General features: G+C 37.5%; 1 protein-coding gene across 1 annotated transcript; it reads left to right on the top strand.

Annotated features, from left to right (window-relative positions):
* Positions 1-3,198: 3,198 nt before the first annotated feature.
* alg13 (ALG13 UDP-N-acetylglucosaminyltransferase subunit) lies at positions 3,199-26,976 on the top strand. Its single transcript, XM_067376564.1, has 24 exons — positions 3,199-3,318; positions 3,531-3,614; positions 3,716-3,766; positions 3,928-3,974; positions 5,514-5,586; positions 8,538-8,619; positions 8,770-8,932; positions 10,420-10,489; positions 10,563-10,671; positions 11,476-11,540; positions 11,722-11,822; positions 11,900-12,015; positions 14,840-15,083; positions 15,389-15,499; positions 18,932-19,076; positions 19,298-19,442; positions 21,034-21,069; positions 21,172-21,230; positions 21,474-21,545; positions 22,286-22,469; positions 22,591-22,686; positions 22,769-22,809; positions 26,390-26,567; positions 26,693-26,976. Exons 1-24 carry the CDS (start codon positions 3,199-3,201, stop codon positions 26,974-26,976), a joined length of 2,676 nt encoding a protein of 891 aa, XP_067232665.1.

Here is a 26,976-nt window from a genome sequence, read left to right on the forward strand (position 1 = left end):
TTTAACAAGAATTCAACCACAGGTGAGTCTAATTTTTCATTACACAGATGTCCAGCAGACAGTTGACTATAAAAGGGTGTTAAAACCCCTTCCCATTTCATGCTGTCAGCAATGGCACCACATGAGAGATGTCACAAGACCTGAGAAAGAAAATAATTTCTTTACACCAGAAAGGTGAAGGCTACAAGAAGATCAGCAAAGCTTTACTTATCAGTCAGAATACTGTAGCAAAATTGGTACAAAAATGTAAAAAAGATGGAACTGCAACCATCTCACAGAGATTTCCAGGTCGTCCACGGAAGTTAACACCTTGACAGGAGCATCTTCTGCTGAGAAGGGTTGAAGAAAATCGACATGCAAGTTCACTGCAGTTATCTAAAGAAGTAGAAAGCCAAACTGGTGACTATTTCCCGTGACAATATGGCGTACACTGCAGAGGAATGGCATGCAAGGGTGCCGTCCATGAAAGAAGCCTCTCCTAAAGCCCAGGCACAAAAAAGCCTGCCTAGAGTTTGCCAGGGCCCATACTGACAAAGATGAAGACTACTGGGACTCTATACTCTGGAGTGATGAGACCAAGATAAATGTTTTTGGAACTGATGGCTTCAAAACTGTATGGCGTCACAAAGGTGAGGAATACAAAGGAAAATGCATGGTGCCTACAGTGAAACATGGTGTTGTCAGTGTCCTTATGTGGGGCTGCAGGAGTGCTGCTGGTGTCGGGAGCTGCATTTCATTGATGGCATAATGAATTCACACATGTTCTGCTCTATACTGAAAGAGAAGATGCTTCCATCACCCCTTGCCCTTGGTCGTTGTGCACTTTTCCAACATGACCTAAACACACATCTAAGGCCACTGTTGGATTTCTGAAGAAGAACAGGGTGAAAGTGATTCAGTGGCTCCTGATCTGAACCCAATCGAACACCGATGGGGAATTCTGAAGAGACAAGTTGAGCATCACTCTCCATCCAGCATCCAGTCTCTAAAAGAGATCATTCTTGAAGAAGGGAAAAAGATAGATGTTGCAGAATGTCGCCAACTTGTTCATTCCATGCAGACTTGGTGCTGTCATTAAAAATCATGGATGACATACAAAGTACTAGATGTAGTAGTTTTTGTTGTGAGGTGTATTAATTTCTGCATCACCCTAATTTGAGTAAAGCTGAAAAATGTGTAATCTAAGTTATATTATTATCCTTACTTTCATGTTATAAGTTAAACAGATGTTATATTAAACTTAGTCTTGTCAACATTTTGGAAATTGTTCATTAAGATATTAATTAAAATGTTACTTTTTAAAGGGGGTGTACTCATTTACGCTGAGCACTGTACATACACGCTGCTCACATATTATTGTAGCCCTGTTTGTGCTGAATAGTGTAATTAGCCATTCATATGTTTTCACGCAACTGAAAAAAAGCACAAAGCATGTCAAAACTTCTTCAGGGCCCAAGAACACCCTCAGATCCCAGAGGGACTTCACTATTACACTCTCCCTTCATCTTAAACCAGTTCATATAACTCTATAGCCTAAACGCGATCTGTAGAATAGTTTAAAACAACTATTTTTGACAATGTCTTTCCTGCACAGCATCAGCATAACAAAAGACACTATAACAACATTGACTAAACTAATCAATAAGAGAAATTATCAAATGTGATCAAAGGTTCAACTCTGCTCTAAAGAAAAATGGTTATAAACCGTATCAAATTGGGGTTTCTTCAGCTTGTAACAATAACAGAACCTTTTTTGTTCTAAATAGAACCCTTTTTATAAGGTTCCATAAAGAAGCACTTTGTAAGTGATATGACCTCGATGATGTTATACATAACATTTTTAATAGTTTAGTTTCATCAGTATTAGTATATAGTTATATGATTAATATTAATATAGGCCTAAATGTTATGTTTTTATATATTATTTAGTAACATTTTTTTTTTAATTTTATATTAATATAGTTTTTTTTACCCCTCTCTGCCTGATCTTATATCTTGTACATTGTAAATAAATAAATACACTCTCTGAAAGTAGGTGTTGCTTACGGAAAAGCAGAAATATAGTTTCCATGGTAACGGCTGTACACTATTATTAGGCATTAAACGGAGGTTGGATGAAAAGAAAAGAAACTCAAACGTTTTCTGAAGACAGTCGTTCTTCAGAGAATACATTTATATAATGAATTCGTTCACACATTCACTAATACACTTTCCCTCAGCACTCAAACGCCTGTGAGACGGTTGCTGGACAGTATTTAGGCCTTCCGTGAGTCTTTCAAATTGCGGTAATACTAATGATAATTGAAATATGAAAAGATTTTATCATGGTTTATCGTCAAACCAGTAAGTTAACCGTTTCACCCTTAGCCTATGTAAAAAGCAAATGTATGAGCGAAGCGTTTCACAGACAGATATATAGGCTATAAACAAATAGCCTAAATAAATGTAATTCGAACTTTTTTTAAATCTTGCATTTCGTTTTTAGTCGCAATTCTCACAACTTTTAGGAAAATGGTCAGAATTTAGAGATATAAACTCGCAATTGTGATGTTTTCTCTCAGAATTGAGTGGGAAAAGTCGTAAGTAGTCTACCTATTTATTATTATTTTTATTAATATTATTGGAAGAAACGTTTTTTTAACGTTGATTAGTTATTATTTATTTATTGTCGGTTAGGGTCATTTTTGTGAGTAAAATATTTCAATGCTAATTGCTTTACATATGTTACCGTGTAACATTACCTTTAAACACAGCAAAATATAATTTTTGAATTATATTTTGTTGGGTTTTGTTGTGTTGTAAAGCCTAAAGCCCCTTTAATTGAAACTAATGAGCAGAGCACCTACCTTTTGAATGCTGAGGGAGTGACACCAAACTCCACTGAACTGATTTAGACTGTGTATGAATCATTTATTTTGGGGCCTAGCGAGGGTTAACAGATATTTGCTTTTTTAACTGTTAGCTAAAACCTCTGCGGTATTGGTGTCACAGAAACCATCAATCCAAATTGTATATTATAGTTTTTAAATCTCACGTCGAGCCACATGACAGTGATGCGCTGTAATCAGGCTTCATTTGCAGCACCTGTTTCATTCTCAAGCCGAAAGGAAACTTTCGCCCTTCACTGTTTTTTCGTTTTTAGTCGGAAAGCCGTGAAGATCTGTATATGTATTGTTTTTTATTTATGATTTCTTCAAGATGCAGAAACCCTTGAAGAAGTATTTTGTAAACATGGACGAGTATCTGGCCAGCATCGGGCTCTACCGAAAAATGATGGCGAGAGACGCGTCCTGTCTGTTTCGAGCTGTTTCTGAGCAGGTAATTTAAATAAATATACCTTAAAATAAGCTCAAACTGTACATTTTTGTGTCACATTCAAGTTGTGAGTTCTTAAAAACCGTGTATGCTGTGGCATAGCTGTTAAAATTAGTCGCTAAATGACATTTTATGAGTTCACCTCTCCAATTAAGTAGGTTACCTGACCATATGACAATATGCTTATGAACTGATGATTTTATTTTGTTTATAAGCTTTACTACACCCAGAATTACCATCATAGAATAAGAAAGCGGTGTGTCAACTTCATGAGGGCAAACAGATGTAACTTTGAACCTGTGAGTGAATTCAGACTACATCAACAAAACCTTTGTACAAACTGTCAGTAAATTTTAAACATTTATAACATGTTGTCTTATTGTGTTAACATGTGTTTCAGTTTGTTCAAGGATCGTTTGAGAAGTATTTGGAACGCTTGGAAGATCCCACGGTTTGCATTTAGGGTCTTTCATCTTCACAAAATATTAACATTGCATATTATGTGTTTAATTGTTGTAGCTTAATGATTGTGCAGTTGTTTACTGTGTCAGAAACAAAAATATCTGACATATATATGTAATGTACTGTCTTGTAATATCCCAAATTTCACAGGAAACCACAGGACAAGTGGAAATAAAAGCACTGTCTTTAGTGTACAGGTATGCAGGGATTCTTTTTAATCCAGAGCTGTTTTTGTGAAACACTTTTTTAGTTACTTTCTGTATTCTCTTTGATTAACTTTTTTTTTAAAGGAATAGTTGACCCAAAAAGGAAAGGGTCATTTACTCACTTTCATGTAATTTCAAACCCACATTCTTTTTCTTCTGTGGAACATAAAAGATACATTTCTGAAGGATATTCTGGCTTCTCTCTTTGATATGCTAAGAGGCCCCAAAATGACAAATGGGTCATAAAAGTAGTCCATGATATAGTCATGTGATGAACAGACCAAAATTGTTAAACTGTTAATCTTCCCATCCACCAAAAATCTACAATGGACTACATAAAGTGCATCATTGCCCAAATCAGTTGCACAGTTCATTTTCAGTGAATAATGATTTGTGTTTTTGATTGTTTCTCACACAAATCTATCATAAGACTTTAGAAGATGTGGAATAAAGTGCTTAAAGGGTCAGTTCACCCAAAAATGGAAATAATGTAATTTATTACTCACCCTCATGATGTTCCACACCACAAGACCTTCGTTCATCTTCAGAACACAAATTAAGATATTTTTGTTGAAATCCGATGGCTCCGTGAGGCCTCCATAGGGAGCAATGACATTTCCTCTCTCAAGATCCATTAATGTACTAAAAACATATTTAAATCAGTTCATGTGAGTTCAGTGGTTCAATATTAATATTATAAAGCGACGAGAATGTTTTTGGTGCAGCAAAAACCCAAAATAACGACTTGTATAGTGATGGACGATTTTAAAACACTGCTTCAGGAAGCTTCGGTGTGTTACGAATCTTTTGTGTCGAATCAGCTGTTTGGAGCACCAATGTCACGTGATATCCGCAGTTTGGGCGGTTGGACATGTCCAAATCATTATTCAATACGCTGATTCATGATGCTCCGAAGCTTCCTGAAGCAGTGTTTTGAAATCGGCCATCACTATACAAGTCGTTGTTTTGTTTTTTTGGCGCACCAAAATATTCTCATCTCTTTATAATATTAATATTGAACCACTGTACTCACATGAACTGATTTAAATGTTTTTAGTACATTAATGGATCTTGAGAGAGAAAATGTCATTGCTGGCTATGTAGGCCTCACTGAGCCATCAGATTTCAATAAAAATATCTTAATTTGCATTCTGAAGATGAATGGACTTACGGGTGTGGAACGGCATGAGGGTGAGTAATTAATGACAGAATTTTCATTTTTGGGTGAACTAACCCTTTAAGTTGTGTGGACAGATTTTAAGAGATGTATTTCATAATTTTGGAGCTTTACAGTCCCAGTCCTCATTTTCTCTCCTCATATTGAAAAGAGGAGTTCTTAAATTCACTTTTTGTGTTCAATGGAAGAAAAACCATAAAATGTCCCAAGAATACAATTAGGTAAACTATTCCTTTATATTTTGTGATTTAGCGGAACTATACCTGTTTGAATCAGTTCAAATGTAATTTATTTTAATTTAGAATTGTGTGATTTTTGGCCTCAAATTCTCATGCGGCTGTTCTTCGCCGCAGGCGGTGCTTTGTCATTTACAGGTATCCAGGTAAGCCGCCAACTGAGATTGCAGAGGAAGACAATTTGCCTAAGGTGAGGAAAGTGTAAACTAAATTTTTTTTATTTCTTTATCTAAACCTCTTCCTGTCGGTCGTGCATATCCGCCATGTTTTGTATTTTTATTTATTTTTTTAATACTTGTGTTTGTAGTTCTGAACCAAATCCTCGTCCAACGCGCAATGGGTTGTAGGCAATATTAGCCTTTATAGTGTGCACGGATCCACACTTCGAAAATCTACTGGAAATAGTAGACCATCTGGGGACATGTGGCTTACTCTTTTCATCATACTATGCTTTGGGACACACTTATTGTGATCTCACATACTATTTAGGATGGGTAGTATAGACATTGGCACGCGGGGCAAGTTCACATTGAGTTCTAATTCAAGTTCAGTTCTAATTCAGTTTCACTAATCTGGCCTCGGAAGCCAGAAATTACATAGTGACCATCCACTGACAGGGGATCTGGTGGAATCCATCAGCTACTTTATTTTAGATACTTTAGGCCCTGTTTACATTAGTGCATACATTTTTGCTATGGTTACGCCTGTCTTTTACACCAGCTCTTTCGACCCTCAAAAACTTTTGAAAACTCAAGACTTTGGAAAATGCTGCAGACTTTATTTTAGTTTGAAAACCCGGGGTTGCATTTCATTGTAAATGGACCAAAATGGAGACTTTTGAAAACTGGCGTGGCTGCCCACGTTCACTCTGCGTATCCTTGACGACCATGTAAACAATAACATGAAGACTAAACTGCAATCTTTGCAATCAGTCAAGAGGCAACAGTTTACACTTGTATGCGCATGCCCAGTGTGCTTGAACGGTTAAGTAGCATAGACTGAGTTCGTTTCTGAAACGCTGTGGAAACGCCAGTGTAGACGAAGATCTTGTTTGGACATAAATGTTTGTTGGCAGTGTGTGTACTGGGGATGGGCAGATCGATATGAAATATCGATACTGATGTTGAGTATTTAAAGTATCGATACTCAAATTAAAATATTGATACTAAGGTGTTTTTTTTTTTTTTTTTTAACCAGTTATTTTGTTTATTTAACAATAAATTTAATGCATACAATATGCATTGAATTGGACAAATAACCTATGTTAGTGAATGATTTGTAGAAGTATTTTCCTGCTCATCTGAACACGCAAATGCTACAAGTCAGAACCAGTCAATCACAGAGAGTGTTCGCTCACTGCCGACACTACATTCAAACAGGGCTGCGTTTAGTATCGTGATGCTTTTGGGAAACCCAGCCCAGAACAATGCTTAACAGAAGACAGAAAAACATTATTATTATTAGTTAATTCACAATAAACAAAATGAAATAGTTGCCTACATAATTTCTGCAATTACATTTATTTAAACTGAACGTTAAAAGTTCATATTGATGTTCTGTCAGAATACAAATGTTTCATTTTATGGGTGCAACAGCCTGTCACTGGAAGTCCCTTATGAAAATGAACCATTACTACAGTGACCATAGTTCAGTAATAGGCATATAGTAGGCTTATTTGTAGTTTTTTTTTTTTTTTTCATGGTTTACTAAGTAAAAATGTGTAAACAAAAATATAATCTAATAAACTGCAATTAAGGCATATTGAATGTTAAAATGCCTTTCAAATATAATGTTAAGTGGATATCATAACCCATTTTACTCTTAGTAATTCAATAATTGAATAAATGTTCAAATCTATACGTTCATATTACAGGTATCATATCGATATTGATATCGGCGCTATTGGCCTTGAAAGCATCGTTATCGTATCGAAAACAAAATAAGTGGTATCGCCCATCCCTAGTGTCTACACAACCACCTTATAATGATACAAATCCACCCAGTGCTTTTTTTTTTTTTTTTTTTTTTTTTATCCCCACAAATCATAAGCACTTTGTCAGATCAAGCTGTTCACAGATTCTTGGCAAAGTGACATAAATTTGCACAGGCCCCTCCCATGACTCTTGACGGACTTGATGGCCGTTTTAGCATAGACCCGCCCTGAGTGAGCTGTAAACAGTCTGCCATGTTTCGACGCCACGCAGGTGTAGACAAGAATGTCTCCTAAGCAACTGAGCCGTTTTGTTATTGGATATAAGAATGGACACAGCAGTCGTTCTTTACTCTCGACATCTAAGCCACTGCAGACCGTGAATTAAGTTTGTTTTTGAAGGGAATGCGCCCCCGGATCTCGCTAAAAAGTTTTTGCTAAAAAATTCCTGAAGGATGGATCAGTACCTCCAGAAGACATGAGTAACGTTATGTTTTTTTTTTTTTTTAATGAATCTTTGCCTAATAACGTGCTAGTTAGCAAGCTCCGTGACGAATGCGGCTAAAGTTAAAGGACATTTTATGTAACGACAACATGGTAACACTACAATAAGGTTTATAAAGGTGTTAGTTAATGACAAGTTATTTTCAAATGTATTTTAATCATTTTTGAGCCTTTATAACTGCATAAATAAGAATGGTGAGTTCAACTTCAATGCAATACCTGCCAAATAGTGTTTACAGCCCGCTCACAGAAGATAGGTGTGGGGGTGAACAGTAGCTCATTATCATTTAAAGGGACATGCACCGAAACTGCTCACTGTGAACAGGGCTGTTTTTGACAAGGTAAAAGGGGTGGGTTTTTTACACAACCATTAAGAAATCAAGTATGTTATAGACTTTTCATGAAGACCCTAAAGAATTTTCACATCCGATGTCCCCTTTAAAACAAAAACGCATAGTGTAAACGTCTGTATCACAGGGTGGGATGATTGAGGCTGAGATCATTTTGGTTGGCAGCATTCACACAGATTCTTCTGATCTGCTTCCATCCACCAGATGGTCTTTCTTTGAATTGTGAAGAAATAAGATGATACATGTTTAGTGTTTTGTTTTTTCTTTGCTTAAGCATTACTTTGTCAACAAAGCACTGTGTAATTTCTGCAGCATTCATTATGGTTCCCATTTATCATCTTGAATTCCGCCCCACAGATTTTGCTGTGCTGCTCAAACAATGGCCATTATGACATTGTTTACCCCAAGAACTATCCAATGGATGCTGCAGTATGTCAGGGTGAGTTAGCAGTTCATCAAGACAAGATCCCTTGTGTAATACATCATGAACCATAATGAGCTGATGGTGAACATTTGGCTCTGGATTGTTGGATTGGATTGTAATTTTACCACAAAAGTGGAATTGTATCTGGCATTTTTATTTTTTCAGCCTTGTTGTATGAAATGTTATACTCTCGTGTTCTGGGAGTTGAGGAAGAAGAGCTGCAGATGGCGCTGGAGGGATTCAAAGGAGGGGGGCGACGATACAGAAACAGCCAGTCTATGTGCAGTGAGGATGCTGGCTACGATACTCCAGAAGACCGCCCTCAGAGGTCTTCTCTTGTTTTCTGACACTTTTGTAGCACACTTTAAGGCTGTCTCTGTCTATCTTTCTCTCTGGCTGTGTTTGAAATTGCCCTGTAAGTAGGGCACTATTTGAGGGAACAGCCATTTGTAGTGTCCAAAACCATAGTGGACGTTATCGAGTGCACTCGTTCAATCCCATAATGCACCGCAATGACAACCACTGTACACTCAACAGCTAGCGAACACCCATAATGCACTGCTAGGGCCACTGAAAGAATTTCTGCGTCACGCCAGAAGATGGCGCCCACAGCTAAATCACCCATCCATCCATTTCCAAACTGCTGGTCATATAGGGGTACAGTGTAATTCCTTAACAGGCATAAATTCCTTTTTAATTCATTATTACATTAATTAGGGCTTATGCATAATTTCCATGACTAAATCTTTTCATTACTACTGTAGCTGCCAGTTTCAAATGATGATTAAACGGCAAGCACAAGCTATGCAAAAGCTGCAGCTCTTTGGTCCAAATTCACTCACTCATTTTCATTCAATCCTTTAAGTGGACTAATGTAGGGAATTTTGAATGAAGGTAAGGGGGGGTGATTTTGAAAACAGCCTATATTTTTCTTTCTGATACCTCTCAAATACAAAGTGATGTTTCATCATGGAAAAATGTTTATGGCACTCACATACCTTGTGTATAGATTGTAAAGAAATGGTGCACCCAAAAATTGGATGAAATTCTGTAATTTATCCACGTGATGTTCAGACCCATGTGAAACACAAAAAGGAGATATTTAGTAGAATGCCTGAGCTGCTCTTTACTATATAATTAAAGTGAACGGGGACTGGGGATGACAAGCTCAAAAAAACTTGTGATTTATATTTCTGAGGATGTTTTTTTTTTTTTTTTTTTAAGGAAATAAATACTTTTGATCAATTTAATGCATATTAATGGCAGTAATGACATGTTTACCTTCTTACAAAAAATGTATTTCAAGTAAACGCTGTTTATTGAATTTTGTATTCAGCAAAGAATCCTGAAAAATGCTGAGAATTCAGCTTTGTCATCACAGAAATAAATTACACTTTAAATATGAAAATAGAAAACTTATTTAAATTGTAATATCTCACAGTATTTCTGTTTTAACTGTATTATTAATCAAATAAATGCAGGCTTTGTATATCACTAACCCCAAACCTTTTGAAAAAGTACACTCCCTTTCAAAAGAGTAGTTTGACGGTAGAGTAGCTTAAGTTACAGGTGGTAGCAAGTAGCTTCTCCAACACTGCTGGTCAATACATATTTCATATATTATCATTTTATAGGAAAGTGCAGTTTAAACCTTTTTTTTTTTTTTTTTTTTTTAACATTCCTTTTTGTGTTTCACACAGTCATATGGGTTTTAAACAACAGTTGGAAAAATTATTCAAATTGGATTTTTCTAGTGGCAAAAAGCCAGTTTATGTACTTTATATACTTTGCATGTCTTTGACTTTGTTGTTTCAGAGAAGAATGGGAGACGAGTGGTCACTGCCGCTCAGAAGACAAACCTAGAGCTGGAGCTGAGGACCAAAAGGTGGCTAAGACCATAATTTAAAAGTTTAAGATGTTAAACCTTCATAGTATTTGACATAAACTCTCTGCTCCAGGCCACTGAAGGGTCAGGAAAAGTTGTTCTGCCGTACAAGGTACTAAAGGCCTTAGAGCCAGAGCTGTACCGCAACGTAGAGTTTGATGTGTGGCAAGACAGCCGCAAAGGTCAGTTTACTTTACTTAGGATAAATTTTAAGAGCATAAATTATTCTTACACTAAATTAGTACTGATTCACATATTTAACCATAATTCACTAGAAAGTGCTGCTGTAAAATAAGTAAATTAAGGAACTGATACTCTTGTGTGAAGAATTTAAACATCATAGTAATATGTTTTACTGAATGTAGGGCTGCACGATTAATCGCATGAGATTGTCATGCGTGTTTCATCAGTAAAGCCGGTTCTGTGATTAGCGGTAAATGTCCATCACCTGCTTTCAAATGGAGCGGCACTTAATATACAGAGTTCGCGGACAAGCTACGCAATACCGTGTTCATAATCGAAGGCGATTCATCTGCGATTTTGAACGCGATATTGCATAGCTTATTAGTGAACTACGGCTCTGTATATTAAGTGCTGCTCCATTTGAAAGCAGGTGATGGACATTTACCGCTAATCACAGAACTGGCTTTACTGATGAGACACGCATGACAATCTCATGCGATTAATCGTGCAGCCCTAACTGAATGTAAAACATATTACTTTTTCTTTTTCTTCTTGGTGGGAGATAGATTGTGCTTAATGGCCTTCGTGAAAATGTATAATTAATAATAACTATATTTATTAAATATGACCTGGATATTCATGTTTTATGATTCATCCCAAATATCCTTGAGAATATGACCACATGCAAATTAAACGCATAACTTATGAGCAGAACAGTCGGTTTTACGAAAACCAATTGATGCCTTTTTTTTTAATGTGCATAATTTTATTTTGATGTGCTTTGTGATAATCCTGTGTTATAGAGTTACAGAAGACTGATTACATGGTGTTTGCTGGCAGACAATACTTTTTAGGAGATAAGTGTCAGGTGGGACAAAACACTGAAACCTGATTCAGAAGGTTAACATTATTGCAAATTGGAGTTCCATTCTTCTTTATTCCATTCCTCATTTGATGATAAACCCAGTTACATATTTTTTTATACTAATTTTTCAATAATTAATTTCCCCCCAACCCCCATCATACTCATTTTTTTTCTTCCCTCCCAGGTCCGCTTGGATCCAAAAGGAAAGTACTACAATGCTTTCATTCAAGAAGTAGGGAGTCACACTACTGCAGTGACCGTGTTCATTGAGGAGCTTGCAGAAAAGTAAGCTGTGTCCATCTGTGCTTTCTCACAGGCAAATGTCCTTGAGAATCTCTAAACATCATCTTTAACTCCTCTAGGCACCTGGTTTCCTTGAGTAATCTGAAGCCAGTGAACCCTGTGCCAGCCTGGAACATCACACCAAGCAGAAAGGGAAACTCCTACAACCATCCAGAGCAGTACACTGGAGAGCTAGGTCTGCCTCTTTCCAACTTAATTTGTGTTGAGATGTACAGTCCTTGAGTTTTACCATTTTAGTTAATGATTTCTTATTCGAGCATTTTAACATTAAATGTGCATGTAAATTAAAGTGTCCATTTACAGACCTTTCCAAGAACTTAAACATTTGTGAATATGCAATGATCTACATATAATTATATACTTTTTTAAATTAAATATTTTATTTATACATTATATATCAAACAAAATGGCCAAATATTGGCCTGGCATATACTGTGTATATATTGGTCTATTATTGAGTCATCAGTAAGGCACATGAACAGAACAAGCTAAGTAACTTTTTTTATTACTGTATATAGCACTTCACTATACACATTGTTTTGAAGCAGCTTTTACTGAAAATTGTTAGTTTATTATACTTTGCCTGGATTAAAAAAAAAAAAAAAAATAGTTTGAATTTAAATAGGCAAATGCCTAAAGGGGACCTATAATGGGGACCTTTGATGTTATATATTATTATAGATATTATTATTATTATTATTATACTCAAAATAACAAATGATCACAGCTTATTTAAAGGGGACATATAATGCCCCTTTCACAAGATGTAATGCAAGTCTCTGATGACCACAGAATGTGTCTGAAGTTTCAGCTCAAAATACCCCACAGATCATTTATTATAGCTTGTCAAATTTGCCCCTGTTTGGGTTTGAGCAAAAATACGCTGTTTTTGTGTGTCCCTTTAAATGCAAATGAACTACTGCTCCTGGCCCGCTAAAGAGGGCGGAGCTTTAACAGCTTGCGCTTAACAGCAACTAAGCTGGAGAATCTCACGCAGCCAAAATGAGGATTGTCAGTAACAGTGTTCAGCCTTACATTGCATTGTAGATTTATGTAGTTGCTGTGGAGTTGATTTCATCTCATTGACTAGTATGTGCCGTCATGTTAATCTTTTGTGCAAATCCAGCGCTGAATTGAAGCAGTCCAGCATAAAATGATGGCATGGTAACAACACTCTTCTACTACAACTCTTCTCTAAAGCAGCCCAACATGGCCTTACCCCCTTTGTTGCGTGTCCTCTATGGCAGGGTTTATGTAAATTTTAGGATTAGTGATGTCACTAACCCGGGAAGAAGCTTGTTGCATGTTTGGCAACAGTTCTTCTAACCCTAATTGATGGAGCTTTTCATTTCTGAAACAGTCGTGTAGGAAGACGTATCATGGCCATATTCCAGGATGACTTCAGGCTTCAAATTGTGAAAGAATGATTCTTCATGCTCTCTGAACCATTTTCACACATGAATTGGACCTCTGAGTCCAGACCTTAAATTCATTGAAAGTCTTTGAGATGTGCTGGAGGAGACTTTACAAAGTGCTCGACTCTTGCATTGTCAATACAAGATACAAAAAAATGGTGCACCTCTTGATGTAAATGACATCACAACATTGTCATCCTGGAATATGGCCATGATGTCTTTACATGGTTAAGAAATGAAAAACTATACTCCATACATTAGGGTTAAAAGAATTGTTGCCAAACATATAACATGCTAGAAACATAATAATCATAGCAATAATGAATTCATCATAGACTCTTAAGCATTTGCCTCTTTAAATCCAAACAGCGACTTTTTTTTGGCCTGGCAGTGGCAATATAATGTAATGTAATATAATATAAAATATTATATTATGTTATATTATAACATAATATATAATCTCAGATTACAGCTGTATGATAGTTTATATTTTGCAACAATATAAGCAATCAAGCAGTTGTGATTTTTCTATATAGTATATCACTCTGAGTGTACTATGTATGTGAATAATATTGATGAATTTTAATATATCCAAATTAAAGGAACACTCCACTTTTTTTGAAAATAGGCTCTTTTTCCAACTCCCCTAGAGTTAAACAGTTGAGTTTTACCGTTTTTGAATCCATTCAGCCGATCTCTGGGATTTGGCGGTATCACTTTTAGCATAGCTTAGCATAGTTCATTGAATCTGATTAGACCGTTAGCATCTCGCTCAAAAATGACCAAAGAATTTCAATATTTTCCCTTTTTAAAACTTGACTCTTCTGTAGTTACATCATGTACTGAGACTGGCGGAAAATGAAAAGTTGTGATTTTCTAGGCCGATATGGCTAGGAACTGTACTCTCATTCTGGCGTAATAATCAAGGAACTTTGCTGCCGTACGCAGCAGGTGCAATATTACGCACCGTCTCTCACAAATGTCTCCATGGTTGCAAGGCACGCTCCCAGTGCAAACGGGGGTCACCGACGCTGCGTAATATCATTGCGCCTGCTGCACCCATGGTATAGCAGCAAAGTTCCTTGATTATTATGCCAGAATGAGAATATAGTTCCTAGCCATATTGGCCTAGAAAATCGCAACTTTTCATTTTCCGTCGGTCTTAGTACACTATGTAACTACAGAAGAGTCACGTTTTAAATAGGAAAAATATCAAAACTCTTTTTTTTTTTTTTTTTGAGCAAAATGCTAACGGTCTAATCGGATACAATGAATTATGCTAAGCTATGCTAAAAGTGGTACCGCCAAACCCAGAGATCGGCTGAATGGATTTGAAAATGGTAAAAAAAAAACTGTTTAACTCTAGGGGAGTTAGAAAATGAGCCTATTTTCAAAAAAGTGGAGTGTTCCTTTAATATATCCAGGTAATGTTGGATGTACTTATAGTAGTTGAATATTTTGCCAATTATTCTTTATCTGGTGATGATTGAGAATTGAGGTTTTGTTCAATTTTATAATGTTTTGGTGTAGTGACAACAGATCAGAATGTATATTTCTGGGTTATGAAAGTTTTTCTCTTTAAAGACCCAGAGCTTCGCGGACGGCGACGGTTCTTCAAGAAGCCTCGTGGTAAGGAGATGTTGATGGCAGTGTCTTTCAGTCGTCCTCAGCCTGGTTTACCTCCCCGTCTGCAGCCTGGGCCAGGAAACAATTATCCTGTCCGTTCTCCAGGCGTGCACGGTCCCGCTCCACCTCCTGCAGGCCTGACCTATGAACACTACCGACCTCACCCTCCACCTAGACCACCGCGTGGGTACGGACCACCGAGGTTAGACAAATTCTTTATGGTCCCTTATTTGTTGTTGTCTTCTAGCCCAGAGGTGCCCAATCCTGTTCCTGGAGATCCATTTACCTGCAAAGTTCAGATCCAACTCACCTGTCTGTAATTATCAAGTTCTCCTGAAGATCTTAATTAGCTGGTTCAGTTGTTTGGAGCTGAACTTTGCAGGGAGTTAGATCTCCACTAACAGGATTGGGCACCTCTGTTCTAACAATACAGTAAATATCATACTTACTCATTGTGTGAATCTGTTATTTGTGGTTCTTTTGCCACACATCTGTTTTTGTCAGAAGTTCGACCCGATTCCTCAACAGACACCATCTTATTGGACCAGATATGGCCTATTATCCCAGTCCTAGCAAGCGCTGCTACCAGAGTTTTGATAACTACTCTTTCAGGTCACGGTAGGAAAGCATTCACTTTAACATGTAAATTAGAAATGAATGACACAAGCTATAATTTTTTCATTGTAATCTATTGTGTAACTGAATATATTAATATTTTAATATATTGATATGTTTTCTTGTTTTTCTTCAGTTTCCTTAAATTGGGTTATGAAAATTAGGATGTTTACATGCATTTCCTGTTGAAACAGGACATTGGGGTGCAACTTTTAGTTTACCTCACAACCTGCCAAAACTACATTTGACAGCTTGTTGCATAGAAAACAGCAATGAAGACATTTTTAAAATTATTTACTCCCTTTTTAAATCAATTTATTTATGGGAAAAGCAATGAAGTGTGAGCGTTTACGTAGTCCAAGGGTGTCCAATCCTGCTTTTGGAGAGCCAATGTTCAGCAGAGTTTAGCTCTGCAGGAAAGTGGCTCTGCAGGAAAGTGGCCCGACAGGAGCAGGATTGGAAACCCGTGTCGAAATCATGCTGGGTCTAAAAGCTTGGGCAGCTGTTGCCTCACTTGTTGCCTCACTGCCCAATAAACCAATGATTTCTTAGGCAGCATTTGCATCCAAAGGTATCCCTTAAACCTGATTTTGTACGGCTTCTCAGGCAGCATAACGGTTTAATGATCTACAACAAAACGGAAAGAGCATTAGTGATAACCAAGCAAATATTTAATTACAACAATGCTAAATTTTTTAAGAATTTAGAAATTAAGTCAAAAGTTGGAAAAATTGGGCAAAAACATGCATTTATACACAAACTAACTGCCAGATGCAACTTTCAGACAGTATATTTTTTCTTCAGCTCAACTGTCACAGACGCGCACACACAGGATAGTGCGATATCATTGGCAGTTAAGGATACATCAATGCTGCCTTCAAAAAACAGGATATGACACAATCTTCTTACCTCCGTATTCTGCCTGTGGAGGTGACAGGCAAATAATTGAGTGTTTGTTTTTTTGGACAAATTTGTATATGCCCATATGTGCATGAATCATTAAAGGTGCCATCGAATTGAAAATTGAATTTACCTCAACATAGTTTTTAAATCTCATTTGTTTAAAAGACCTCTGAAGAACAGGTGAATCTCAACATAACACCGACTGTTACGTTACAGTCGGGGTGTACGCCCCCAATATTTGCATATGCCAGCCCATGTTCCCAACATTATGAAAGGCATTACACAAGGGCAGCCAGTATTAACGTTTGGATGTGCACAGCTGAATCATCAGACTAGGTAAGCAAGCAAGGACAATAGCGAAAAATGGCAGATGGAGCGATAATAACTGACATGATCTATGTTATCATTATATTTTTAGTGATATTTGTAAATTATCTTTCTAAATGTTTCATTAGCATGTTGCTAATGTACTATTAAATGTGGTTAGTTACCATCGTTTATTACTGTATTCACGGAGACAAGAGCCATCGCTATTTTCATTTTTAAACACTTGCAGTCTGTATAATGCATAAACACAACTTCATTCTTTATAAATCTCTCCAACAGTGTGTAATGTTAGCTTTAGCCACGGAGCACCATCAAACTCATTCAGAATCAAATGTAAACATCCAAATAAATACTATACTTACGCGATTAGACATGCTGCATAACGAACACTTTGTAAAGATCCATTTTGAGGGTTATATTAGCTGTGTGAACTTTGTTTATGCAATGATAGAGTCGAGAGCTCTGGGGGGGCGGAAAGCGCAAGCAATTAAAGGGGCCGCAGCCCAAAATAGGCGGTTAAAATTATTTAAAACAAAACTGGGGTATTTTGAGCTGAAACTTCACAGACACATTCAGAGGACACCTTAGACTTATATTACATCTTGTAAAAAAACGTTCGATGGCACCTTTAATGTTTTTGGTTCATTGTCCCAATTAAATTTAGAGAATTTAATTGAATAGAGATGAAATTTTAAATGCAAACATGGTACATTTTTACTTTTACTACTTGTCAGTACACTTTATTGAACAGACTGTGTTTGTCATTTTATTTTTTTGTAAAATTGTCTACATTGACTCAATAGCCAGAGGTGGGTAGTAACAAAGTACATTTACTTGAGTAAATTTTTGTAAAAATTGTACTTTTAAGAGCAGATTTAAATGTGGGTACTTTACCTTTCTAATGAAGAAAAATACGTTGTTACACTGGGTGACATTTCACTCGTACATTTATTTTAGTGCAAAATATTAAGAAACGCATAGTTTATTCCAAGCGTGCTCTTTTTTTTATTTATTTTATTTTTTCTCTCTCTCTCCCTGGGGCATGAATAATGCCCCATTCACAAATTAATCACTCTTGAGTTGATTCTGTTCAAAGACTTAATCAAACTAGTTAGCAAAACTGTCTAAATTGGTTTGAATTAGGGTTGTCAAAAGTACAGACTTCGATGCCACATTAAAAATGTGACAATACCTAGTGCCAATGTCCTATTTACAGCATGTTTTTGAAGCATTGATCATTGTAGTCAATAACAGCCGTATCTGACTTGGTATACCGAAGTCGGTACTTTTGACAAACCTAATTCAAACTAATACGCATTTCCCCCTAGCATTTTGAGCTCTGTGGAGCAGATTCTTAAATCCCTCTGATTGGCTGTTGTATTCACATGCTCAACAGATATTGTATGTCTGTGATTGGCTACAATGATCAACGCTTCAAAACATCAAGACATCTTTGACGCTCTTCACCAAGCGCTTGCACAGATACACACAGGAGCGCTTGAAAGCAGGCATCTATCAGTGGATCTGTCTGTTAGCTCATATATTGGGGATCTGCTTATAGATGCCTGCTTTCAAATGCTGGTATTGTCACTTTTTTTAAATTTCAGTACCGACTTGGTACTGAAGTAGTACCAATTATTTGAATATTATTTCAATTTATTATTGTTTGAATTACAACTAGTTTGAATGATTTGTTCAGTTCCCTGTACGCACTGAATCGTCATAAAGCGGTTTCTCACTCTGAGATGTAGGAGGAAATTTAAGAGCGTTCAATGAAGTGGCCGTGGACCTAGTCAATTGAAAGCAAATCTGCAAATGCATCCTATTGTTTGCCAGCGATGAAGATCTTTATTAGTTGAACTTCTACGTGCTGTATGTATGCTGTCTATGAGCATTTCCACAGGTCATGTCATACAGATAATACATTTACAAATACTTGTTGGGATACTTGGAAAATATATATATATATATTTTATATACTTACAGTATATAAAATACACCTATTTTTTTATTTCAAGTAAATATTTCTACAAATACTTTTATTCAAGTACAGTTTTTGGATACTCTGTCCACCTCTGTCAGTAACATAATTTTCAATATTGTAAGGATATTTCAGTTGCATCTTTTTTTTTTTTTTCCTCTTTTGCTTCAAAAACCTCTTTAATTAAACTGCCAGCAAAGTGAGTTAAATTTGTGTATGTATAGAAGGAGTCGACGGCAGATGCACTCTCTGAATAAAGAGTGTCTGAGTTGTGTTCCTGAGCCAGGAGAGGAAACCCAAGACATGGAGGGAAGTATCACCTTCTATGAGATTGAGGAGACTGATGAGAGTGCCTTCTCGCCAATACCAGTGAGACACCTAGTTCTGCTTCAGTAACAGTTGGTAGTTTTATGACAGTTCACACCTGTAATGATAACTACAGTAGTGTCCACAACAGTGCACAATAACAGTTATTATAAGGGCACAATATGGCTTTAAATGCTTGAGCTTTTTAAAGTTATTGTCGTTGGTGTGAACGGGCCTTGATGCTAAAATCACAATTCCATCCTTCTCTCTGTGTGTATCTGAAGGGTCAAGCCGTCTCCAGCCCCATGGTTCCAGGGGCCACTGCTTACTGGGTGCCAAGAGTTCCCAGTCCAATCCCTCCCTCAGGCAAACAGCCCATGACATCATCAGAGGAGGACCCTGATGAGAGGAGTACTGCTGGTGACCAAGGTACAGCCAAAGCCTTGCCAGTGTAGAGTCACTGCATATGCATGTGGTTTAGTCCTGAATGTCCCATGGATCTGTCAACCAAATGAGCTGACTCACTGACCACTACCCACATGGTCAGTTTTTCCTAGCATCTTATTTTTTTTACCCCATCACCATGTTCCTTTAGGAGCATAGGGTACGTTTAAAATAAGAGTGTAGGGAGGCAAAGTGAGAGATTGTAACACCCTGTCTTTTTTTTTTTAATTATTTTACGAAATCCAAAAAACACCCACAGTGGTGAACTAACTTTTTCAGGTTCGGTTAGTCTCGTTTTAGTATGTCCAACATCATCGTCTCTTCTGCTATATTGTGACACTCTTAATCACCAATATTTTTGCAGTAATAACATTATTTATTTATTTATTTTTTTTTTTTTTATTGGATGGAACTATGACCTCCCAGGTTTCGAGGGGCAGCACAATGCCAGGTTCACACATACTCCACTTGCAGTATGTATTGCAGAATCAGCGCGGCACATGTTGTCAAATCTGGCTCTAATAATTGTAAGGTCCATTGACAAGAATACTGGAGGAAGTTAATTTACCCAGTGTGTCATCTTCCATTTTAGTGTACAGCATGGTCTGAGATTCAATTCTCTATTTTCCACCTCAGTTAAAGTCCATGAATAAAAAATGCAAACTGTTCTGGTAACTCTCATAAGATGGGATGTACTCATATTAGATGAGTTCCTCTAAATCTAATCTCATGCCTGCAGTTAATCTTGTCATAGACATTTGGTACATGTTGGTAATGATTTGTACATTTAAACCAACAATAATTCAGCAGAAGTTTCTTTATTACTGAAGCTATCTGCTGTGTGGAAGTGCACAAAAAAGTTGTTTTACTGACTATAGTTTTTGAAACAGCCTTTGCTTTGGAATTGTGCCTATGATGTTGTCTGGCTATCACCAGACCAAGCTCAATTTAAAATTGAACATTGGTCTGGGGCGTTTGCTATGTATTTCCTACTGCACAAGAAGCGTGATCAATGAGCATTATTCACACAGTTGGATAGTCCTTCAACCAATCAGACTGGGTGATGTACTTTTGCAGAGTAACGCGAAAAACTCCAGACAGGTTTATAGTTTGTATTGGTTTGTAGCATTGATCAGCGGTTTGCAGAAGCAGCAATGGCACTGAGCGATTTTTGCAGGTTGTGCAAAAAAACATCAAAGTGAGTGGTATTTACACCCAGTCGAGCGATTTGTTTGCTAAACTAAAGAAGTCATTTAGCATCATTGAGAGGTTAAAAGGAATTGGATTGACGGTCGTGCGAGAGACATCGTCTTATACCTGCCCAGAGCCATAGAAAGTGCTCTGTACCCGCCCATAGCGAGCAAGGTTAATAAGCCAGTCTGTGATTGGTTCCCGCAAAAGTGTAACAGATGCAGCAGAAATGAATGTACGGGTTTCCAGACTGAGTTGCCGGGCGAAATCAAATCTACCTATGATGCTCAAAAATGCTGTCTTGGTTGGCAGCTGACTAGGCTTTAACACAGCCCATATGGGTTATGATGAATTGGTGGTTAATTTTAACTGTTGTCTTGACTAGGTGAATATTCTGAGGAGTACATCTACTCTGCAGCAGGTTAGTTCACTAACAGTTCCAATGTTAGTCATTTCAGCATTATGCTCTTGTCATTTTATCCTGAGTGCGTAGATATTAAAACATCATGTTTCTGTATTGCAGAGGCAGGATATCAGAGTCCATCGGTGTATGCAGCAGCAGCAGAGTCTACCACCAATCTGGTACTGACGTCTTCATTTGTCAAAGATGTCCACCAAAATGCTAATACTGTGGCTGAGTTCCAGTAGGAGAACACGGAGTAGATGTGCTCTGACAACTCATTTGAGAATATTGAATATAGGACTTAGACATTAGATTCTTTCTGTGCAAAAATATAATTAAAACTGCGGTTTATTATAATTCTTAAAATTAGTTTTAAATCAATATTCTATGCTAATAGGATTGAGTTTTAATGTGTCTTGCAGACCATTCAAGACGGAAGTTCTCGTGCCGGGTCGCCTCAAGAGGGTGTCGCCACCTTCAGTTACTCACAACAGGCATGCATTGTTCATTATTTTCATTAAATTGTTACTCAAGCTGGGTTTCCATTACAGATTTTCAGAAAACTTCTGCGATATTTTCTAAACGTTGATAAACTTTTTGTGAAATTATGGCGTTTCCATTAACTGATGTTTTGTGACTACAACATTTTTTCCTCTCACGATAAGTCATTCTAAAAATCATGGCAGCGGATGTTAGTAGGTTTAAATATATCATGGCCACTGCACTAGCCATTATTTTTAATTGAAGGAGACGTAGGCATGTTATCCAAGCATTATTGGAAGGAAAGGCCCTTATATGGGAGCGACCACGGATGACGTGTTTCTTCCTCCTATCTGCTTCAAGGTCTTGATAAATTGTGGCATTTCTTTGTTTAGAATCCAGTATTCCCATAATTCTGAGTTTAAGAACGGTCTTGTCTTCTGTCCGAATATACCACGCCATCTTTAATGAATCATCTTTTACATACATCAGGTGACCTGTAAATGGGAAAAAAAACTGTTTCCATTGCAGTTTTGTGAAATATTCCTTTTTCAAATAGCCTGCTAAACCACATCATGCGAGGTGTAAAAATTATTTTTTGCGATTTATCTGTGAGTTTTTGTGAAATTGACGCGTTTCCATTGGGCATATTTTCAATTTGCAATACCATTTTGCGCATTTTGAAGGGTAATGGAAATACTGCAACAGTTGTGTCCATCCTCTTCGGATGGGACATTGTGCTGAATCTTTTCAGGTGGTTGTGAAGTCATCTGTCCTCTCCTCTTCTCAACAAATCAACTCTGCTCCGGCTGCAATCTTCACTTCAAACTCTTCCTCTTCATCCACTGGGAGCTCCCAGACTCCCCCAAACACCCTTCAGCCCAACAGCATCCTAACCCCGGGACAGCCGCCACCCCAGAATGTTCTGGGCAGGCCTGGTATACAGTTATATGTTTCTGTATTTTATTACAGAGGAGTAAAGTTAGTAAAAGTTAGCAAAGATGATGAATTAAGACACTCGTCCTCTGTATTTTTTCCATGCTGTCCCCCCCCAAAAAGCAGTTCCATGGTTTGTGAATGAGCTGGGAGAGGCGGTCGCAATGGCACCTCCTCCACCCTACTCTTATGACCCCAATGGTAGTGATCTTCCAAGAGGTCAGAGGGAAACACCGACTTGTCTAATTATATCGTTCATATTTGTGGTGTTTTTAAATTCTTCTTTTTTTTTTTTCCTCAGATTGCAAAGTGCTCCAGTACTACTACAATTTGGGGGTTCAGGTAAGTGGGGTTTTTGCTTTTTATCTCCACATTGTCACCTCTAGAGATTTTATGTCCCTCACTATAAATGAGGCAGGATTTATCTGTTATGCTTAAAATTAGTAACACATGCCATATTGGGGCTTTTATAAAACAAAAGCAGCATGATAAAAGGCTAGGGATGAAAGTCAGACATTTAGTAACCATTAAACAGTTAATTCTTATGAGCCTTAAAGATAAAGTTCACACAAAAATGTAAATTCTCTCATGTCATCAATATCAGGGTTTCCACGGATCTTAAAAAGGCTTTAAAAAGTCTTATTTTGGCCATCTACAATTTAGGCTTTAAGCGTGTCTTAAATTGTAGCAGAAAGTCTTAAATTCAATATCATGGCATTAAATAAGGGCCCTATGATTTCCGTGATGAGGAAAATGTGTACGGAATCGCAGAATCTATTCATAAAAATGGAGTTTACTGTATAATGCGGAATGTCACGGAATTGGATTAAAAAATCTTTTGGATTAATCACATTTAAAGGGATAGTTCATCCAAAAATGAAAATTCTGTCATCATTTACTCACCCTCATGGGAGTAAATAGTTCACCCAAAAAACGAAAAACAGAATTTGGAAAATAAAAAGTGTTTCATAGGGCCCTAAAAATGTATATTTTGTTAAACTTTTAATAAATTGCATGTTTCATGATTTTGCTTTTTGACTAATAAAATTTAACCATTAAAACATTTCATAGGATCAATGCAAAATTACGAAATTAAGTCTTGTTTTCAAGACTTTGTTCAGACATAAACACTGAAGCTCTGCAATGAAAATAGTGTAGCAGTAAGACAGAGGACACAATCTGTTGAATAAAGTCGCTTTTTTTGTGTGTGTGCACAAAGTATTCTCATCGCTTCATAATATTAATATTATATACAAGTTATCACTGTAAAGCTGCTTTTTACAATGCAGATTGTCAAAGCAGCTTTACAGTGATAACTGGTAAATAATTTTGGCTGCACAGCAGCTCAAGAAAATGGTGTCAGAATCCATCTTAAGTAAATTCAGTATTGATTCATTCCAATGTAAGAAACAATAGTTATTAGTTTAGTTAACTTATCTATATATCAGCACTGGAGTAAACAGTGATGTCATCATCCAGCTCAGTTCAGTTCGCATACAACGGTGTCAATGCAGGTAGATCAAAACACTGTTGAATATCAAATGTCAAGTGTCCCCAACTAAGCAAGCCAAAGGCAACAGCGGCAAGGAACCCAAACTCCAACAGGTGACAGCAGGTGGCAAACAGGTGTTAAAAATGGAGGAAAAAAAACCTTTGGAGAAACCAGGCTCAGCTGGGGGGCCAGTTCTCCTCTGGCCAACAATGCTTCGTTAAGATTCAGACGGCTATCATAAGTCCGATGGGATCGCAACAGTCAAAGAATTTATTCCAGTTCCATCCAGTTGAGGATCGTATTCATCACGCCGGTATGGACGGTTTGTTGAGGAACTGTTCTGTCGTGTCGATGAGGCCTTCACAATGGATGATCTAGCTGACTCAATCTCTTCTGACACTTCATGGCTGCGTTGTGGTCGTGTCAAGGCGCAAGTCCTCGATCTCACCTGGATACGGCCCGGATACGGCTGACTACGGTAAACCTCGGGATAAACAGAGAGACTAATATTAGAAGAAGAATGGCATCTACGCTGTGTAACAAGTACATCTAGTGTTAAGTGTTCCCGGTTCCGGCTGACCTAATTTATGCAGCCTAACAATCCTTTAATGGATTTGAAAATATAAATTGATAATGTGTTTACCCTCGGGAAATTTGATACCCTCGAATTTCATCAAAAATATCTTAATTTGTATTCCGAAGATGAACGAAGATCTTACGGGTTTGGTACGACATGAGGGTGAGTAATTAATGATAAATTTCATTTTTAACCCTTTAATTTTACAAAAAAAAATAGCTTAAGGTAATGGAAATCTGTTGGAAAATTTATTTTCAAGCTTTGAAGTGTTTCCTAGAAATGTACATTTAAAGAACATATTGTAGTGTTGTGTTCCCTTCGATTTATTCCTTACGTTTTCTTTAATTGGTCTTAAAAAGGTCTTAAATTTACCTACCATAAAACTTGCAGAAACCCTGAAAATACTTCTAGTGAAATCGAAGAACAAACTGGTTTAACATCGTGACATGTGCCAAGAAGAGATGAGGGTCCGGTCACCCCGAGCACCGGTGCCTTGAAAGAGGCGTCTGTCATGAGAGCTTTGCAACGGCAACACACCTAAAGCCAGACCTCTGTAGAGGAACTCAAATCATAGAGCACGTAACCCTGGTCTCGTGACACTTGCGCCCCAGAGGGATGATTGCAGGGATGAAAACCTTTTGCTTTTGAGCCAGAATTGAAGCGGCCTCATGTTGAGCAGACCCAAGGGAATAACGTGTGCTGCTGCAGCCATGAGACCTGAGAGTTTCTGAATTTGTGATCCAGACCTAACCTGATGCTTTTTACAGTGTTCAGGATTGAAATTACAAGTGCAGGAGACATCATATTCAATATATACCACACTACCCCTAGAAAAGTGGTTCTCTGTTTGGGAGAAGGAACACTTTTCTTGGAGTTTGAGTGAGCCACTAACTTCTCCGATTATGCTATAATGAGCCAGTAATACAGTGCACGGATGCCCTGGAGTCACAAGGGAGCCAGAGCAGCATCCATGCACTTGGTGAACATGCCTGGGGCAAGGCTAGGCCAAAAAGAAACCCAATATTGATAAGTTTTGCCCCCAAAAGTACATTTATTTTCGTGATGTAAAGACGAGGAAAACGGGCAACATCTTGGTTAATCTTTTGTCATTTTTGTTAAAGTTAGTTAATAAAAATACAGCTGTTCATAGTTTGTTCATGTTAGTTCAGTTCATTAACTAATGTTAACACATTCAGTACAGCCCTTGATTTTAATAATGTGTTAGTAAATGTTAAAGAATAATAAATGCTGTAGAAGTGCAGCTCATTATTAGTTCGTTAACTAATCAACCTTATTGTAGTGTTACTAAATCTTGTTTCCATTTTAATTAGATTTCTTACCCTATTGGCAGATTATTATTATTATTATTATTATTATTTATTATTATTATTATTTTTATTTATTTTTGTCTAGAATACAAGATGCATCTTGTTTTACTTATCTAGTAAATGCATCCTTATTTAAAAATGTTTAGATATTTGAACTGGAAACAAGACAAAAATACAAAGTACAAAACAAATAAATAAAATAAATACTATATTATATAAATATAATATTATATTAGATTTTATATTATATTTTTTTATTTTTTATTTTATTTTTTTTTAATTTTGGTAGTGTGGGGGGGAAAAAATTAAACCTAAAATAGTAATATTATAACAAAATCACAAAAGTAGATCACAAATTTACAAAAACTTAAGCTAAAATTCTAATTAGGGGATTCAAAAAATAATAAAATCTATATTTGTGTATAAGTAATTCTAAAATAACACTGATCAGCAGAAACTGAATAATGCAACTTGTACTTAAATTGCTTTATATGTGACACACCAGTGTTTTTGTATTTCTTCCAGTGGTATCAGCAGAGTTACTGGCACTCTATGGTGCACATGCAGCAAGTGTATCAGCAGCCGGCCGCAGACGCTCAGTATCAGCCGTACCAGAGCGCCGTTCCTACCGCTGACCACACGGTTCCCCAGGCCTACCCCGATCCGGTCCGCACGTGTCCACAAGGAGACTTGCCCAGCAACGGTCAGCATCCCTCCTCTATCATTTCCACCACAAACCTCCACACTCTCAGCTGGCACATCCGCCTTGAGCTTGTCAAGCAGTCTATTCTACACTGTACACTCACACCCATGCCCTCCTCTCCTCAGGCACCACTCTGGCTATGGAAACCCCTCCCACTGTGGTCCCCGGCACGGTGTTCTACCCCCTGGTGCAGGAGCAGTGCGGCCAGCCGCCCCTTCACCCCGGCTACGAGCCCTACGTGCCCGTGCTTTCCACAACATATCACTACCTCACGCCCTGGACTCCCGGTGCTGGCCCGCACCCCCGCATCCACCACGCCACATACTGCCCCTCTTCCCCGCACTCCCCCGTCAACTACATCACCACCCAGACCCACCCCACCCATCTGTCACACTCACAGTTTGTCTAA

This window comes from Chanodichthys erythropterus, chromosome 22 (assembly GCF_024489055.1).
Source record: "Chanodichthys erythropterus isolate Z2021 chromosome 22, ASM2448905v1, whole genome shotgun sequence".
Taxonomy (NCBI): domain Eukaryota; kingdom Metazoa; phylum Chordata; class Actinopteri; order Cypriniformes; family Xenocyprididae; genus Chanodichthys; species Chanodichthys erythropterus.